This window comes from Neopsephotus bourkii, unplaced genomic scaffold (assembly GCF_033783945.1).
Source record: "Neopsephotus bourkii isolate Nb327-2 ecotype Australia unplaced genomic scaffold, CSIRO-AGI_Nbou_v1 NB_616, whole genome shotgun sequence".
Classification (NCBI taxonomy): domain Eukaryota; kingdom Metazoa; phylum Chordata; class Aves; order Psittaciformes; family Psittacidae; genus Neopsephotus; species Neopsephotus bourkii.
The window spans coordinates 2,729,030-2,747,732 of NW_026901116.1; the positions used below are offsets into that span (position 1 = coordinate 2,729,030).

Here is an 18,703-nt window from a genome sequence, read left to right on the forward strand (position 1 = left end):
GGGATCCTGTGATTCTCTGTCACCCTGTTGATGGTTGCTTGCACCCCTCTGTATGATCAGGTGTTTCCTATTGTCTGCTCAGTTACTGCTGTAGCTGTTTGCTCAGCAAACAAATGTAAGGCCAGAATTAAGGAACAGGATACATCAGCACTTCAGTCACACTGTGATATAGGAGAGCTGAGGATTGGGTGTGAATGTGTCCCAGATCCTTAACTCTTTGTCTTTCCTCCTAAACCTCTGATCTTGGTTCCCATCTTCTTGCATCCACTAGAACTGAGTGTTTTCTTCTGCCCTCACTGGGAGTTTGGATCCAGCTTGGTCCCTGAAGCCATGTGAAGGGGAACTGCGCTTCCTGTTGTCCCCTGACAACCTCAGCTCTCCCGTCAAGTCCAGAGCCCTCCTATTTGTCCTCCGGGAACATCCGATTCCACTTCACTTTGTGTCCACGCCATTAACACGGCCCAGAGGGGCAGCATCCTCTGGGACAGGCGGTTCCAGCCCTGCGCTTCCCACAGGGGAGCAGTGGGATGGGGTGAGGTGCAGGCAGGGAACTGGGAGGGCTGCGGGGCACAGACCCGACATGTTGGGATCTGGCAGCTCCCAGAGCCACCCCATAATGAGGGGCTGAGGGGTATCGCTAATTGCATCTGTCGAATTGCATATGCAAATGGTATGCAAAGCAGCCCGCCCCAACCCCGCCAGGCCTTCTGCAGGCCCTCCCTTCTGTGTTGCCATAGTGATACTGCCTGTCAATCAGCCAGGCCGCCTAATCTCATTGGTCAGCTTTCCTGTCAATCTCTTTGCAGAGGACGCCCATTGGGCATCTCTGCCGCAATTCCCGCCCCCTGCTCAGCCCGCGCATTCCATTGGGCAGCCGCGCTAGTCACTTTCCGCGGCGCAGCGCAGGGGAAGGGCCCAGAGCTCCGCTCTCCTCCAATCCCAGCCTCCCATTGGGTAAGTCACCTGTCACTCCGCGCGGCGGAGCGCGCTGATTGGTTACCGCCACACGGCCTCTCCCGCCCTCGCGGGGCCGGGGGCGCGGGGGGCCGTTAGGCGCAGGCGCGGTGCAGGCGGTGGCTGCGGCGGCTGAGGGGGAGCGCGGCTCGGCGGGGCTGAGCGGCCCATGGGGCCGGGCCGCGCCTCGCATGGAGCCGCTGCGCAACAGCGGCGGTGGCGCGGAGGAGAAGCCGCGGCGGCGAGGGGTGGGGGCGGACGCCGGAGCTCCGAGGCGGAGGAGCAGCGGCGGCGGTGGCGGCGCGGCGGGCGCTGACAGCGCGGCGGGGCCGCAGCCCCGGGAACGGCTCGGCTCTGTCAGCCGGCAGCGGCGGGACTCGGTCCGCAAGAACCGCCCGCGTGAGTGCGGCGGGGACGGGGGGGGGGCTGCGGGCGGGAGGGGACCGGGGGCGGGGCTTAAAGGGAAGAGGCGGGGCCTAAGGGGAGGGGCGGGGCCAGGAGTGGTGAGGATGTGGGGGAGGGCGGGGGGGATGGGGCAGGAGGGGACCAGAGGTGGGAGGGATGTGGGGCATTGAGGTAGCACGGTGGGGCAGTGATGTGGGTCTGGTGTGGGTGACAGTGGGGTCATGACATGGCCAGTGTGGGAGCAGCATGGTGGGGTCACACTGGCGCAATGGCATGGGTCCAGCATGGATAGTGTGGGGTCAGCACAGTGGGGATAAACTGGCGCAATGGCATGGGCCCAGCATGGATGGTGTGGGGTCAGCACAGTGGGGACAAACTGGGGCAATGGCATGGGTCCAGCATGGATGGTGTGGGGTCAGCACAGTGGGGTCACACTGGCGCAGTCGCATGGGTCCAGCATGGATGGTGCGGGGTCAGCACAGTGGGGTCACACTGGTGCAATGGCATGGGTCCAGCATGGATGGTGTGGGGTCAGCACAGTGGGGACAAACTGCGGCAATGGCATGGGTCCAACATGGCTGGTGTGGGGTCAGCACAGTGGGGTCACACTGGTACAGTGGCATAGGCTCAGCATGGCTGGTGTTGGGTCAGCACAGTGGGGACACAATGGGGTGATGACGTGCTGCTGTGGGGGCAGCATGGTGTGACAATGGCATGGGCCCAGTATGGCTGGTGTGGGGTCAGCGTTGGGGTGGTGATGACATGGCCAGTGTGGGGTCAGCAATGTGCGGACACAGTGGGGCAATGGCATCGGCCCAGCATGGCTGGTGTGGGTCACGGTGGGGTGATGACATAGGCAGTGTGGGGACAGCACAGTGGGTTCACAGTGCGACAGTGATGTGGGTCCAGTATGGATGGTGTGGGGTCAGGATGGGGTGGTGACATGGTTAGTGTGGGGACAGCACACTGGGGACACATAGAGCGGTGGCGTGGGCCCAGTATGGATGATGTGGGGACACAATGGGGGGATGACATGTCCAGCATAGCTGGTGTGGGGATAGCACAGCGGGGCTGTGGTGCAACAGTGACATGAGCCCAGCATGGCTGATGTGGGAACAGTGCAATGGGGATGCGATGGGGAAATGACATGTCCAGTGTGGGGACAGCACAGTGTGGCCATGGTGGGATGATGGCATGGGCCCAGCATGGGCAGTGTGGGGACAGCACGGTGTGGTTATGACATGAGTCCAGCATGGTCAATGGGGGGACAGCACAGTGCGACACAGTGAGGTGATTACTTGTCCAGCATGACCAGTCTGGGAACAGCACGGTGGGGACACAATGGGGTGATAACATGTCCAGCATGGCTGCTATGGGAACAGCACAGTGGGGACACAGTGGGGTGATAACATGTCCAGCATGGCTGCTATGGGAACAGCACAGTGGGGACACAGTGGGACAGGGGTTCAGCAGGTTGGTGTGGAGATGGGACAAGCTTTAGGGGCTCTGGGAGACTCAAGGTGAGCTGGTGCCTGGTCTGTGGGGCAGGACACAGAGGTTGAGGCTGTGGCAGATGCTGAGGTGCCTGAGCTGGGGACCTTGGATCGGGGCAGGAGGGAAGGTCACTGCTGAGGACACGCGAGGAAGAGGAGGCAGAAGGACAGACCCGGGGCCAGGAGGGCAGGGCTGTGCTGCTGGGCTTGGGGCTGGGGGAGAAAAGCAGCAGAGAGCAGAGAGAATGGTGTCAGCCACAAGTTTGGAGGGGCTGGGCACAGCCTTGGCAATGCAGGAGCCACCCCCTGGACCGTGCTTTGAAATGCTCTGTCGGAAGCTGTCCTGGAGGGAGTTAGGTGCAAAATGGATGGCAGCCTTCATTTTGGCAGCAGCAGGAGCTGCCTTGAGGTGGCTGCTCACTGGCTTCAGCCATGTTGGAGGTGGGACTGAGGGATTCTTTCTTTCCTCGCGCTGGAGTCCTTCCTATGGGGCGCAGTTGCTGTACCCTGAGGATGGAACAGCATCAGTGTGGTTCCCTGCTACCTGCACAGCTCTTAGAATGAGGCCAGGCTGGAAATGGGAATCCGAATTGTCCTGCAGCTCGTAGCAAAGCAGTTTGTTGGCTGGAAATGCTGCGATGCTGCTGTCGAAATGGAACACATGAAATAGGATTCTTTCTCTTGTTTTGGTTACTGGGGAAGAAAAAAGCTTTTCTTTTACCCTGACATAGTGTAGAAAATAGGAATCCTCTATGAAGACTTCAGAAGACATTTGCTGAACCGGCTGCTGCTTTGGCAGTGCTAATTCCAGGCAGTGCTAATGCAGTGGCCGAGTGGCTCTGCCTCTCCCTTCCTTCCATTCCCACATCTTGCTGTATTACAGGAGTGATCCTGCGCATGGGAATGGTTCTAAAGTTACCCTTCAATAACTGAGGCCGTTGCAGGGGTTTTGCTTGCCAAAGAATCCATAGGATAAGAGAGAAATGTGGTGGAGGTGTAAGAGCACCAGCAGTGGGGAGCATCCTGCACCAAAACCAGCTTTGGATGTGAACGTGCACGTGTGGGGCTGCTGTTGTAAGGAATCACCAGTGGGAGCTCTGGGGTTGTAGTTGCAGCTAACAGTAGTTAATAGGTTGCAGTCATCCCCAGGGAAATGAAGGGCATCTCTGGAATGACAGGGTGGGCTTAGGTGGAACTGGGCAGTAGGTGGTTATAGTCTTTTGCCTCTGTTTCTGGGTGTTCCGTGGAAGATGTAGGTGGAAGTTGGCTGTTGGGCTGGTGGTTTGCTGGGTAACATTAAATACAGAGCCTGGTTTGGGATGCTTTTAGGAAAAGAGGTATTTTGGCAGCTTCCAAGGCAGGATTTGGATCCAATCTGGAAGGTCAGTGTAGTGCAGCTGGGGATTACAGCGTGGCCTGTCCTTCCTGAACGATTCTTATGGTAACTGGAAAAGTGCTGCAACAGCACATGCGTTAATAGGGACAACATCTGATGTGTGAGTAAATTGCATTTTGAAGTCAAAATGCTTGATCCCACCTTGGGGAGCATCCAAGGAAGCCTAAATGAAAGCACACTGCTTAATGGGGGTGTGATCAAACACGTGCTAACCAGCTCCCGCGTCCCTGCTGCTGGCACGTGGCACACAGGCTGGGTGACCTTGACATTTGTCTTGCCAGCCTGTGCTGGCAGATGCCTTGGCAGATGAGCTCTGCTTCCCCAGGAATGATGGGATTCCTGCCGGCTGTGCTGGAGCTCCTGATCTTTCTCCTTCCCCATCACCTGTACCAGTAACGTGCAGTGAGAGCTGGGTCACTGCAGAGATCAGGGAGGTCTGAGACCAAGGAGGATTTAGTACTGGGGAGCAACCTGGTCTAGCGTTGTGTTCATAGAATCCCAGCCTGGTTTGTGTCGGAAGGGAGCTTAAAGCTCCTCCAGCTCCAACCCCTGCCACGGGCAGGGACCCCTTCCACTGGAGCAGCTTGCTCCAAGCCCCTGTGTCCAACCTGGCCTTGAACACTGCCAGGGATGGGGCAGCCACAGCTTCTCTGGGCACCCTGTGCCAGCGCCTCAGCACCCTCACAGGGAAGAGCTTCTGCCTAAGAGCTCAGCTCAGTCTCCCCTCGGGCAGGTTCAAGCCATTCCCCTTGGCCTGTCCCTACAGGCCCTTGTCCCAAGCCCCTCTCCAGCTTTCCTGCAGCCCCTTTAGGCACTGGGAGCTGCTCTGAGGTCTGTTGATGGGCTGTCAGGAGGAGCTTGATGGAATTAGTAGTACAAGCAGCAAGGATACTACAGAAAAAGCTTTATCTGCCCCTGAGACCATGCAGAAGAATTCCTTTCTGGTAATGAATTCCCAGTGGCACTATTGAAATCTGCACTTCAAAACTGAACTGGAAATACCCCCAATGAGTAAAGAGATATTCATGTGCTGTTTAATGTAACTGTGGGATTCCACAGGGCTGCTGTGGGCAGGGTGAAGTGCCAGGGCAGAAACCAGTGCTGACCACATCATGATGAGGCAGGGAATGCTTTTTGTAATGGATTGTCTTTATGGTAAGAGAAACAGGTCAGGGATCCAGTTCATCAGCTTCCCCCTTTTCCTCTTCTCCCATTCTTCCAGCAATTCCATGCTTCTCCTTCCTGAAAACCTGTCCCTGCCAGAGAGGAGTTTAGGAGCAGCATCCTGCAAATAGTGTCTAAAAATGCATCCATGTGGGGTTTAAAAACTCAAAAAGCATTTCCTCATCCATTCACCTTTATTTATATGTTAGTATCTTCCATCAGGCTCATTCAAAGCCACAATATGCACCTTGCTTTAACCTCTCCATATACACAGTATCCACAGAGAGCTACAATTAAGATGCCCTTTGGGCAGCTCTGTTGCAGTGCAACGTTTTAAGCTTTGCTTTTTCAATACCTCTTTATGGTTTGGAATTGTGGATTGAAGGTGAATTCCCAGCAGAGCCTATTTTTAGGGTTGGGAGGATGTGTGGGCTTAGTGTCACTCTCTATTAAATGCTGCTGAACATTTCTTTCTTCCCCAGCTGTAAATGTTCCATCGTGGTATAACACTATTAAATATAATATGGGCTATTTTAGAGGAAGCACAGAGCTGCTGTCATGCACTCAACTAAACTGCCAGTCTTTGCTGCTCCACTGCCTTAATCTTTTTAGCTTCTGATATAATTGGCTCATAACTTCAGGATCAGGCTGAAATAGGGCTTGAGCTGCTGTCATACAAAGAAAATCCACCACGAGACCTTTAATTCTATCACATCTTTCATCATTCTGCAGCGTTCAGAAGAACTCTGTTGAGTTTTAGTTATGCAGTGTCTAATTTTATAAAGTCATTTCCACAACAGATTGGATTCTTCTTGCCTCAAGGAGCTCACAGTGTAACCCTAAAGGGGGTTTGGAGCTGAAGGGAACACACAGCATCCTTGAGCTTCTCTGTGTGCCAGGTATTTGGTATGAGCTGTGAGCCCTTCGCCTTGTTTGCATCCTGCTCTTCTGCTCCTGTTGTGTATCCATAGGTCTGCCCAGTGGAAGGTTTATGTTTAAGATGAGAGTTGAACGTACACTGTGTGAATGAAAATGTGTGTATAGAGCTGTTAAAAGTGTCTGTGTTAAGAGAGAACAAAACTGTGTCAGGCCAAAAGATGAAGAATATTTTTCCTTGAAGGGAAAAAATGGCTTTAAGATGCTTTATGACAGCAGTGACAATGTAGTGTGTTGGGGAGGAAATGAAAATAGGGCTCACGGTTGTGAGCCTGAACAGCGGAGTGATGCTGCAGTCTTGCCAGTTCCCTAAGTCACCTTCTTCCTACCCCTGCTGCTTTCCATGGAATCAGAGTGGGTTGGAAGGGAGCTTAAAGCTCCTCCAGCTCCAACCCCTGCCGCAGGCAGGAACCCCTTCCACTGGAGCAGCTTGCTCCAAGCCCCTGTGTCCAACCTGGCCTCGAACACTGCCAGGGATGGGGCAGCCACAGCTTCTCTGGGCACCCTGTGCCAGCGCCTCAGCACCCTCACAGGGAAGAGCTTCTGCCTAAGAGCTCAGCTCAGTCTCCCCTCGGGCAGGTTCAAGCCATTCCCCTTGGCCTGTCCCTACAGGCCCTTGTCCCAAGCCCCTCTCCAGCTTTCCTGCAGCCCCTTTAGGCACTGGAGCTGCTCTAAGGTCTCCCCTTCAGGAGCCTTCTCTTCTCCAGGCTGCCCCAGCCCAGCTCTCTCAGCCTGGCTCCAGAGCAGAGCTGCTCCCATGAAGCACCTGAACATGCTTTTCACACTGAGAACACTTGGATTTATTTTGTATCTTACCCAGTGTTTAAGAGTCAGATCAGTGGCTGTTACTGTGCTAAGAAATTACTGTAGGGTTTCTTTAAGGGAAAAGATTGTAACAGGTTTTGGATAGAGAGCACTTCTGGCCATGGGGAGAGGATTTCCTGCCTTTCTTTTACATGTCCAAACACCCAGTGAGAGACTAAACACTTCTCGATGGTGCTGGGCAGGAACAGTTCAGAGGTTCATCCAGTGATGCTCTTCCCATCCCAGAGGTTTCTCATCCTCCCCGTCCCTCTCTGGCTGGTGAGTGCTTGGAGAGATGTGTGAGGCTCTTCTCCTGCATGGAGGGCTCCAGGTGGCAGCAGGGAGGTGGTGAAGAGAAGCATCATTTGCATTTTCTGTCTTGGCCTTTAAAACTGGTGTCTTCTTGCTCTGGTTGTTTCAGCAGAACCTTCTAACAGGGAAAAATCGCCCTCTGGCTGCCCAGAGGCTCCTGGATGCTGCCAGTTCTCACACTGCTCTAACGTGTCCTCAGCATAAGGAGGACATGGAGCTGTTGGAGCAAGTCCAGAGGAGGCCATGAGGATGAGCAGGGACTGGAGCACCTTCTGTATGGAGACAGGCTGGGAACATTGGGATTGTTCAGTCTGGAGAAGAGAAGCTGTGTGGAGACCCCAGAGCAGCTTCCAGTGTCTGAAAGGGGCTACAAGGATGCTGGAGAGGGACTCTTCATCGGGGACTGTAGCGACAGGACAAGGGGTGATGGGTTCAAACTGAAACAGGGGAAGTTTCAGGTTGGAGATAAGGCAGAAGCTCTTCCCTGTGAGGGTGCTGAGGCGCTGGCACAGGGTGCCCAGAGAAGCTGTGGCTGCCCCATCCCTGGCAGTGCTCAAGGCCAGGTTGGACACAGGGGCTTGGAGCAAGCTGCTCCAGTGGAAGGGGTCCCTGCCCGTGGCAGGGTTTGAAGCTGGAGGAGCTTTAAGCTCCCTTCCAACATGAACCAGGCTGGGATATTGCGATCTTCTGCAGCAGCTCTCTTGGGAAAGATGCTTCAGAGTTAAAAAGGACAGAGCTCCTCGGGTGCTTGTGGCTGCACTGTAAATGCTGGGAAAATCAGTGTTTTAGGAGAGATCTCGATAGCAGATGGTGTTGGCCTTCATCCAGGAGAGCTTCCTCCTTCCTCTCTTTGAAGGAGGAGGATTTTTCCAGTTCTCAGACATGGAAGAGCTGTCATTGCCCTCCATGTTCGTGTTGGATGGCTTCCTGTAAGTGAAAACCAGCAGTTCTCCCTGTCACTGAGAGAGAATTTCCTCCTCCTGTTTGCGTGCTGCACCCACGTCCTACAGGAAGGTCTTTAGAGAGGAAGTTCTGTTCCTGCCCCACAGAATTTGAGTGCTCTGTGTAGAAAACTCTTTCCAGTGTAGGGAAGAAGTACCTCATTTTGAGCAGGCCCATTGCTTCCTTGCATTCCTAACCTGTGTCTGGGATGTATATAATGAGAACTGCATAATTAAGAACCATTTGGTTTAAGTTAATTACATTAATGGGCTCTCTTCAAATTCATCCCTGGTGACTTACTGAAGTTACAGCCGAGCTATTCCCAGATAGGGAATGCCAGAGGCTTTTAGCAGCTGGATGTGTGAAGCCAGCTCCTGTCTGAGATTGTATCTCAGCACGGGGGGGTTGGATGCTCTTTTGGGGGACTCAAGATGAGCAAGCCCTGAGCCCATCCTGCCTGCAGTTCACACCCAGCTCTGCTGCCATCCTTCTTGGGGCCCTGATGGCCGTGTCCTCTGGTGTGCCCAGCAGTGGGTAACTGGTGGGGTTTAACCCACACTTGATGTTCTGCTGGTTCAGTGGCAGCTGTAACAAAACCTGAATGAAAAGTGAATTTATACGTTTAAAAGTTTGAAGGTTTTGAGAGCACTGAGAGTCACAGAATCATGGAATGGTTTGGGTTGAAGGGACCTTAAAGCTCCTCCAGCTCCAACCCCTGCCACGGGCAGGGACCCCTTCCACTGGAGCAGCTTGCTCCAAGCCCCTGTGTCCAACCTGGCCTTGAACACTGCCAGGGATGGGGCAGCCACAGCTTCTCTGGGCACCCTGTGCCAGCGCCTCAGCACCCTCACAGGGAAGAGCTTCTGCCTAAGAGCTCAGCTCAGTCTCCCCTCGGGCAGGTTCAAGCCATTCCCCTTGGCCTGTCCCTACAGGCCCTTGTCCCAAGCCCCTCTCCAGCTTTCCTGCAGCCCCTTCAGGCACTGGAGCTGCTCTAAGGTCTCCCCTTCAGGAGCCTTCTCTTCTCCAGGCTGCCCCAGCCCAGCTCTCTCAGCCTGGCTCCAGAGCAGAGCTGCTCCAGCCCTCGCAGCATCTCCATGGCCTCCTCTGACCTCGCTCCAACAGCTCCACGTCCCTCTTGTGCTGCTGCCCCAGAGCTGGATGCTGTTTGCAATTGTGGAATTCATTTCGGGAGTGCAGAATGACAGACTGCCCTGAAAACGTCCTTGAATTGCTCCTGCTTTCTTTCTCCATTGGCCCCTGATTCAGATTCGTCTCTCTCATTCATTGCAAGTTATTTTTATCCCTGTTCTTGTTTGAAGTGAATGCATCAGAGTTAGAGAGTGATGGGGATTTGGATGTGCCTCTGAAAATAGTTTGCATCTTCTTTCAACATTTCGTTTGGGAATGGCTGGGGGTGGCCCCTCTGTAAATCTATGTAATAATAACCCAGTGGTTTATAAATACCCTGGGTAAGTGCTGCATGGTTCCAGCAGCTCTGAGGAGCTGGGATGCTCTGAAAAGGCAAGTTCCACCTGTGCTCTGCACAGCAACCGAGTTAACCCACTGAGGAGAGGCTGCATTCACTTCAGACATGCCCTTACCTGCAGGGTTTGTGCCTTTGCTTTGGGATCGAGTTCCCCTCCTGCCTCTGAGCTGTTTTCTTTGCTCTTCAGCTTTTTTAAGCGCTGCCTCTGGGTATGTGGGTATTGCTGTCTTACTGCTGGGACGGAAGGGGACAAAGAACATGCTCTTGCAGTTTGGGGGTGGCTGCTGCATCCTTGAGCTTAACCAGAGGGACTCCTGCTTCGAAATGGTGGGAGGGACGAGGGCTTCTTTGTGTGGCCCACTTCTGTCTGTAGATAAGCAAACATATATTGCAGAGCTACCAGTAGCATGTTACCGTGCCTGTCTGTCATAGAATCATGGAATGGTTTGGGTGGGAAAGGGCTTAAAATCATCCAGTTCCAACCCCTGCTATAGGCAGGGATGCATCATGCTAGATGGGGTTGCTCCAAGCCCTGTCCAGCCTGGCCTATAAGAACGACACTGAATACTGTGATGTAAGAATTGTACCCAAACCTGAGCTCCTTCTTCCCAGAGGAACATTAATAACAGGTTTATATTCTAAACATGCCCTTTTTCCTTCTGGAAAACCCCTCAAGGGTTTCATCCCGCTGCCATAACATGTGGCTACATTTTCTCTTTGCTCTGTGTCTCTCATTAGCTCTGGTCTATCCTTAACTCGTTAATACTAATATTAATCTGTTCCACTTTTCATCTCTAATCACAGATTCCATCTGATCAGGGCTTTCTCTTGATCTTTTCCAAGCAGCTCTTTATCTCCCCCAGCTGTAAATGGTGCTGAGCCTGACCCTGATGCATACTTTTAACCAGGGGAGGAATTTGCCTAATAAAATAATCCAATTAGACATTTGCTTTTGTCTCCCTGGGGCATCTTAGATGACTTGCCTGCCTCAGTTACGTGCTGTAATGTGAGGTACCACGTACCTCACTTCTGGGCTGTAATTAGTTAACATGTGTAACATCCCTTTGATGTAAAAGCACTGGTATTATCCTTGGCTCTGTCTCTGGATGAGGACTTTATAAAAGGAATAGCTGGGGATTACATTTACAGCAGTATTTAGGGGGTGTATCTGTGCTGGGTGTATCTTCAGTGCTGCGTGTACTTTGAGCATTGCCTGTCAGTGCAATTGGAGCTTCCAAACACGTATCTCAGAACAGGAGTTGTCCCCATTCACAGAGGAGTCTCAGCCAAGGACAGACCAGGCTGGTAATGATTCTCCCTTCATTTCCCACTTGAATAGATCAAACAGGATATTGCAGCCCCTAGAGAGCTGCATGGATTCATTCAGTTTAGAACTCTTTTGCTGATGATTCGGTTTGTAACTTGGTTCTTTTTTGTCTCCTCTCTGCAGCGTTCCCATGGTTTGGTTTGGATATCGGAGGCACCTTGGTCAAACTCGTGTATTTTGAACCAAAGGACATCACAGCTGAAGAGGAAGAAGAAGAAGTGGAAAACCTCAAAAGCATCCGTAAATACCTGACATCAAACGTAGCTTATGGATCCACAGGCATCCGGGATGTGCACTTGGAACTAAAGGACCTTACCCTGTGTGGACGTAAAGGCAATCTGCACTTTATACGCTTTCCTACTCATGACATGCCTGCTTTTATCCAAATGGGAAGCGAAAAGCACTTCTCAAGCCTCCATACTACCTTATGTGCCACGGGAGGTGGAGCGTACAAATTTGAGCAGGACTTTCTCACAGTAGGCATCTTTGGCTTCTATACGGTTAAGGATCTGGGAATGAAGTCTGGTTTAAAGCTTAAAACTAGAAAGCTTTCTCTGCAGGTGCTCGGAGTCTTAGCTTTGGAAATGTGTGCTTAACCCAACTGAAACTTGGTGCAGGAAACAGCAGGTGGAGCCGAGTTTGCATCTCCAAATGAGGATCATTTCTGTGCATGTAACATTCATCTAACTCTGAAATTACTCACTGACTTACACAGTATTAGCTATTACAAGCTGCTCCCTCTCTTGTAAAATCATGGAATGGTTTGGGTTGGAAGGGACCTTAAAGCTTAAATCCAGCTCCAACCCCTGCCACGGGCAGGGACCCCTTCCACTGGAGCAGCTTGCTCCAAGCCCCTGTGTCCAACCTGGCCTTGAACACTGCCAGGGATGGGGCAGCCACAGCTTCTCTGGGCACCCTGTGCCAGCGCCTCAGCACCCTCACAGGGAGGAGCTTCCTTATCTCCAGCCTGAATTATGAATCTCTGCTTATGCTGATCTCAATCTTATGGGGGTTTTTCCTTACTGCTGTCTTTCACATGCTTAATATGAGATTTATTGTTCCTTTGCTCATGTGGTTTCATTTCTAACACGCATGTGAGTGAGCTATAGAGGTTCAGCCCGATGTGGTGGTGAACTGACTGAGAGGAGGTTAATAGTTGGGGTTTGATATCATCATGTGGCTTCATTGGAAAGGCTGCATGGAGACCTCAGAGCAGCCTTCCAGTATCTGAAGGGGGCCTATAGGGATGCTGGGGAGGGACTTTTCATTAGGGACTGTAGTGATAGGACAAGGGGTAATGGGTTAAAACTGAAACAGGGGAAGTTTAGATTGGATATAAGGAGGAAATTCTTTCCTGTGAGGGTGGTGAGGCACTGGAATGGGTTGCCCAGGGAAGCTGTGGATGCTCCATCCCTGGCAGTGTTCAAGACCAGGTTGGATGAGGCCTTGGGTGCCATGGTTTATTGTGAGATGTCCCTGCCCATGGCAGGGGGTTGGAACTTGATGGTGTTAAGGTCCTTTCCAACCCAAACTATTCTATGATTTTATGATTCTTGTTCATAGGTGGAAAATGGGTGATAAAGCCTTTCTTTAACCAGAGCTTGACAAAATGCACCAAATACAGAGGCTTTTGTGCAGTGGAGGCAGTGACAAGAGGGGAAAGTGATTCATAAATCCCTCTTTTGATGGTTTTAGGGATGGGTTTGGGGGATTCTTTTGGTCACAAACACTTCAGTCCCTTCTCATTTTTCCTTGTTTTTCATGCTAGTGCCTCAGCCTACATCAGGCCCATGGAAGTCGCTGGGATTCTCTCAATGTCCATCAGTGCATTGAGCTCTTTGTATCTCCCCTCTGCCCCATCTACACACTTCAGGGGCAGTTTGCAGCCCATGTGCATGGAGAAAGATGGAGCTCTCCCCATGATCCAAGCTCCTGCATGGAGATGACTGCATTTAGCTGGCAGTGAAGGCACTTCTCTAGCCCTGAGCATGAACACTTGAGATCCCTGGCTGAATTCCTCAACCTTCTCCTTTCTTTCTCCCTGCCAGATGGGTGACCTTCAGCTTTGCAAACTGGATGAACTCGATTGCCTTATTAAAGGGGTTCTGTACATTGATTCCGTTGGCTTCAATGGACACTCAGAGTGTTACTATTTTGAGAACCCAACGGATGCTGAGAGATGTCAGAAGCTCCCATTCAACCTGGAGAACCCATATCCTCTCCTCCTGGTGAACATCGGCTCAGGGGTCAGCATTTTGGCTGTGTATTCAAAAGACAACTACAAGCGGGTGACAGGCACCAGGTGAGTGCTGGAAGGGGGGAAATTGAGTTTCATTTTGGGGTTTGGAATGTGTTTGTGCACTGTAAATGACACTTCTAGGGACCATAAATGTGGTGAGTTGAATGACCAAGCTCCTGCTTTTACTGCAGTCCCTTATCTCTGGATCGGAGGATCTGGATTCCATGGTTTGGTCTCTGTACTGCAGCCAATCTCTTTAGAAGCTGGTTTTGCCCTGCTGCAGGAATTCAAGTGGTTTATTGGCCATCATAGTTTGGGATTATCGCAGATATCCTCACAGTAATCCTGTTGACAGTTGTTAGCTTTGATCCTGGCAGTAGAGATTTGCGTCCTGGCTTCCAAAGTAAGGTATAGTTTGCTGGCAGGGACACCAGCACTGCAGCAATTCCCCAGGCAGTCGCTGGGCTGCTGCACTTGTCCTTCTTGAAGACAGGACATGGTTTTTCCCCCTGAGTTTTGGATAGCAGTGCCCTGGCACTCCAGTTACTTCTCAGGACTGATATTTCATAGAATCCCAGCCTGGTTTGTGTTGGAAGGGAGCTTAAAGCTCACTCAGCTCCAACCCCTGCCACAGGCAGGGACCCCTTCCACTGGAGCAGCTTGCTCCAAGCCCCTGTGTCCAACCTGGCCTTGAGCACTGCCAGGGATGGGGCAGCCACAGCTTCTCTGGGCACCCTGTGCCAGCGCCTCAGCACCCTCACAGGGAAGAGCTTCTGCCTAAGAGCCCATCTCAATCTTCAGTGCAATGAACCATTTCCCTGCTCTGTCTCTTTAGAAACAGGGTGGGTCACAGTCATTTTTGCTTTACCTTGCAGCCTTGGAGGAGGAACCTTTTTTGGTCTCTGCTGCCTTCTGACTGGTTGCTCCACCTTTGAAGAGGCCCTCGAGATGGCATCCCATGGGGACAGCACCAAAGTGGACAAACTGGTGCGGGACATCTATGGAGGAGACTACGAGCGGTTCGGGTTGCCAGGCTGGGCTGTGGCATCCAGGTAAGGACTGACAGTGTCACCTGCACTGGAGATCCTGCAAGGAAGGGGCCTTAAAGCTCCTCCAGCTCCAACCCCCTGCCACGAGTAGGGACACCTTCCACTAGAGCAGCTTGCTCCAAGCCCCTGTGTCCAACCTGGCCTTGAACACTGCAAGGGATGGGACATATTTATATAGGGGACACACATAAATACTTCAAGGTGAATCCCTTTGGTTAAATGAGGAGTTCCCGTTTTCTCCTGCAGTTCTGATGCAAATGGACCTTTAACCCCAAACCTGTCTTTCCAGCTTTGGAAACATGATGAGCAAGGAGAAGCGGGACTCTGTCAGCAAAGAGGACCTGGCCAAGGCTACTCTAATAACCATCACGAACAACATTGGCTCCATAGCCCGGATGTGTGCACTGAATGAGGTACTGGGGGGAATCTGTGTCATTGCTTCCCATCTAAAGCATCCCTGGTGTGTTCCTGTCATGTGGAATCTCTTTCCCTACATTGGCTTCTGTAGATGACGTGTTCATACTCATCTCTTTGGATGTTTAGGAAGTTGTAATCCACTCTCTTTGGATTCTCCAGTAAATTTTCTCCTTCCTTTGGGTGCTTTGAGGCAGATCCTTGTGCTATGAATGAATCTGTGGTCTCCTGAGGGCCTCTGCTTGCTCAGGAGTTAAACAGCTTCCCTGGGGTGGTTTGAGGAACAGTAGGTGTGTGATGAATCACAGCTCTCGGGAATGCTGAGGGAAGGAGAGGTGGGATGGAGGGATGTAGAGGATGGGTATCTTCCCTGTGTTGTTTCCATCAGTTCCTCTCGATTTCCTGGCCAGGCCCCACCACTTCCACAGCCGTTCCTGGATCTTTGTGCTTTCAGCTTCTTTACAGTGCTGCCTTGTTGCATTCATGTCAAGCAGCATTGTACAGGGCTATGAAAGAACAGAGACATGCTCTCCACTCCATTTGGAGCCTGTTCCGATGGGATGAGCTAACGGGGGGGAGCATCCTCCTGGCTCCTTTTGCTGTTACCTTCATTTACTGCAGGCACCAGGCAAGATATTAGAGGCTTGCTTACAATACATCTGCTGAGTCCTCACTTTCAAGTAGGCTGCTGAGTAGTTAGGGGGAGGTGTTAGGAAATGTGGTATGCAAGGAACATCCACAGAGGGCTGCACCCCCAGAGCATGAGCTCAAGGGCAAGAAGGGGATTCTCCCCCTCACCTCTGCATATGGTGTTTCAAAGGCACTATAAGTGTAACTTTATTCTTCCTCTAAGGTAGGGGTTTCATCATTACAAGCAGAAAATGGGATTTACCCTTAATGTTCCCTTTGTTTCCTTCCTCCTTGCAGAACATCAATCGAGTGGTGTTCGTTGGCAACTTCCTTCGGATCAATACCATCTCCATGAGGCTCCTGGCCTATGCTTTGGATTACTGGTCGAAAGGACAGTTGAAAGCACTCTTCTTGGAGCATGAGGTGAAATCACCCTTTACATCTCTCTTGGGGCAAAACACACGTCCTTTACACACTCTGGGAAGAGCCACGTGGAGTCTGTACCAGTTGATCCACGTTGTGCAGCAGTTCCTACTGCTGCGTTACTGCAGCCTGTACTTGTGCATACGCATTGTGCACTGGGTTCCCAGTGCTGGGTTACTGCAGTGCCAGTGCAGGGTCAGAAGAATCACAGGTATTGTTTCAGTAGCTATTTACTACCAATTGCATCTCACTTGGGAACTTTGAAGACCATGAGGTGTCCCTGCCCATAGCAGGGGGTTGGAACTGGATGATCTTAAGGTCCTTTCCAACCCAAACCATGCTGTGATTCTCTATGACAGCAGGAGGACTGCGTGCAGCTCTGTGTTCCACTGCAGCAATGATAGTTACAGGCTGTTTTCTCATGCACCCACCTGTAGCTGTGTGGTGAATTGACCCTGGCTGGACACCAGAAGCTCCCCAGAATCACTCTGTCACTTGCCCCCTCAGCTGGATGGGGAGAGGAGAGAGGACATGTAACTAAAGGCTCCTGGGTCTAAGTAAGGGCAGGGAGAGCTCACTCACCAGTTACCATCATGGGCAAACAGACTGCAACTGGGGAAATGAGTTTGTTCCCAATGAAACCAGAGCAGGGTAGCGAGAAATCAACCCAAACCTTAACACTTCCCCCTCCTCCCCTTCTTCCTGGGCTCAGCTTCGCTCCCCAGTGCTCCACCTCCTCCCCACAGTGGTGCAGGGGGACAGGGAATGGGAGCTGTGGTCAGTTCATCACACCCTGTCTCTGCCGCTCCTTCCTCTTCAGGGGAGGATCCTCACACTCCTCCTTTGCTCCAGCGTGGAGTCCCTCCCACAGGACACAGTCCTCCAGGGACTGCTCCAATGGGAGTCCAATGGGCTGCAGTTCTGTGTGGGTCCCTCCCATGGGGTGCAGCCCTTCAGGAACAGCGTGGATCCTCTGCAGGGTCACGAGTCCCTGCCTGCAAACCTGCTCCAGTGTGGGCTCCTCTTGCCATGGGGCCACAGCGTGAGTTTCCCATGGGATCACAGCCTCCTTTGGGCTCTGGCATGGGGCTGCAGGCAGGGACGCAGCATGATGCTTCCCCATGGGCTGCAAAGGGAACCTCTGCTCTGGTGCCTGGAGCACCTCCTTGCCTCCTCCTGCACTGCCCTTGGGCTCTGCAGGGCTGCCCCTGTACGTGTTCTCCTCTCTCCAGCTACAGCTGCACAGGGCATTTCTCCTTCTCAAATCCCTTATCCCAGAGGAGCTGTCACCATAACTGACAGGCTCAGCCTTGGCCAGCAGCGGGTCCACCTTGGATCCAGCTGCACTGGCTCCATAAGACATCAGGGAAGCTTCTGGCAGCTTCTCATGGAAGCCACCCTTGTATCCCCCTGGTACCAAGCTCCTGCCACCCAAACCCAGCCCAAGTTCTTTCTTTCCACCATCCTTTATAAGCTGTTGCCATCACACCCTGTGTGTCACACTGTCCTTGCATCAGGTGTCTGCCCACGCCTGAGTCTTCCATGGGTTGTCCTCTCTGCTCCTCAGGGTTATTTTGGTGCAGTCGGGGCTCTGCTGGAACTCCTGGATTCCCCTTGACTCTGCACAGCTTCCTGACGTTGGATCTATGGCGTCGGGGCGCTTCCTGGGTCACCCCATCTCATTGGAAGCAAAGGGAAGGACTCTTGTGTTCGTGTCTCTGTGAACCCCATCCTCAGTGACAAGCAGGTTGGTTCAGGAGGAGGACGTGCAGCTGCACTGCTGAACATGGTGCTTGACCTTCAGCACTCCCATCACGTCCCCCTTTCCATATAGCCTGTGTGTTTAATGGGATGGAACAGCAGGAATCCATCAGGATCCCTGTGTGTGCAGCATGTGCTGGGTTCATGCTCCCAGAGCTCAGCCTGCAGCGTTCTGTGTCATGTCCTTGGTACGTTGTGTGTCCAGGGCACAGAGCCCCGCATCCCAGATCCATACGGCTGGAATCTGTCCTCTGAACTGTTGGAACACAGGGCTTCAGTCCTGTTACAACCCTTTCTTACCTGGCTGCTGGAGACCAAAGGTGAGGCACTAATCTTGTGTCACAGGTTCATTCCCATTTTACCCCCCAACACTTCCATACAGACCACAGTGCCCTTTGGGATGTGCTGGGAGGTCTCAACCTCTGACCTGGACATTGCTAACAGTGGGGTTTGATGTTGTGTGTTTGCTTGGTTTATATCCTTGCTCTGTTGTACAACTCTGCTGCATAGAACTATACCAAAGAGCTCCTGGTTTTCACTTGGACACTTGGGATCTGCTCGGGAATCTGCCTTTTACCTCTATGGATTGCTGAAGTGTTGTAGCTCGGGGGGGATCCTCTCTGCTTCCCATACACATACTGCACTGCTCTGCTCCCTCTGTACCTGCAGCCTGCAACGTGGAGCTGAGAGCAGGATCCCTGAGGATCTCACACCTCGGGATGCAGATTGTACTGAATAAAGGCTCTTGGAACAACCGTGATGCTGAGAGTGGAGAGCAGCTTCAGTGAGCAAAGCGGCCTGGGCACGGTCTGTAATCTGTGATCCAGCCTTTCTTCCCAGCCTTGGGATCATAGAATCATGGAATGGTTTGGAAGGGACCTTAAGACCTTCCACTGGAGCAGCTTGCTCCAAGCCCCTGTGTCCAACCTGGCCTTGAGCACTGCCAGGGATGGGGCAGCCACAGCTTC

At 52.4% G+C, this 18,703-nt stretch overlaps 1 protein-coding gene across 1 annotated transcript; it reads left to right on the plus strand.

The window, feature by feature from the left end:
• Positions 1-1,052: 1,052 nt before the first annotated feature.
• On the plus strand, positions 1,053-17,917 carry PANK2 (pantothenate kinase 2). The gene is made up of 7 exons (XM_061351977.1): positions 1,053-1,353; positions 11,343-11,695; positions 13,268-13,521; positions 14,334-14,510; positions 14,797-14,920; positions 15,849-15,974; positions 17,542-17,917. Exons 1-7 carry the CDS (start codon positions 1,146-1,148, stop codon positions 17,590-17,592), a joined length of 1,293 nt encoding a protein of 430 aa, XP_061207961.1. The 5' UTR covers positions 1,053-1,145; the 3' UTR covers positions 17,593-17,917.
• The last annotated feature ends 786 nt before the right edge of the window (positions 17,918-18,703 follow it).

Coding starts and splice junctions, on each gene's coding strand:
- PANK2 (XM_061351977.1), top strand. CDS start 1,146: ATGGAGCCGCTGCGCAACAGCGGCGGTGGCGCGGAGGAGAAGCCGCGG. Junction 11,696..13,267: donor TTGAGCAGGACTTTCTCACA/GTAGGCATCTTT, acceptor TCTCCCTGCCAG/ATGGGTGACCTTCAGCTTTG. Junction 13,522..14,333: donor AAGCGGGTGACAGGCACCAG/GTGAGTGCTGGA, acceptor TTTACCTTGCAG/CCTTGGAGGAGGAACCTTTT.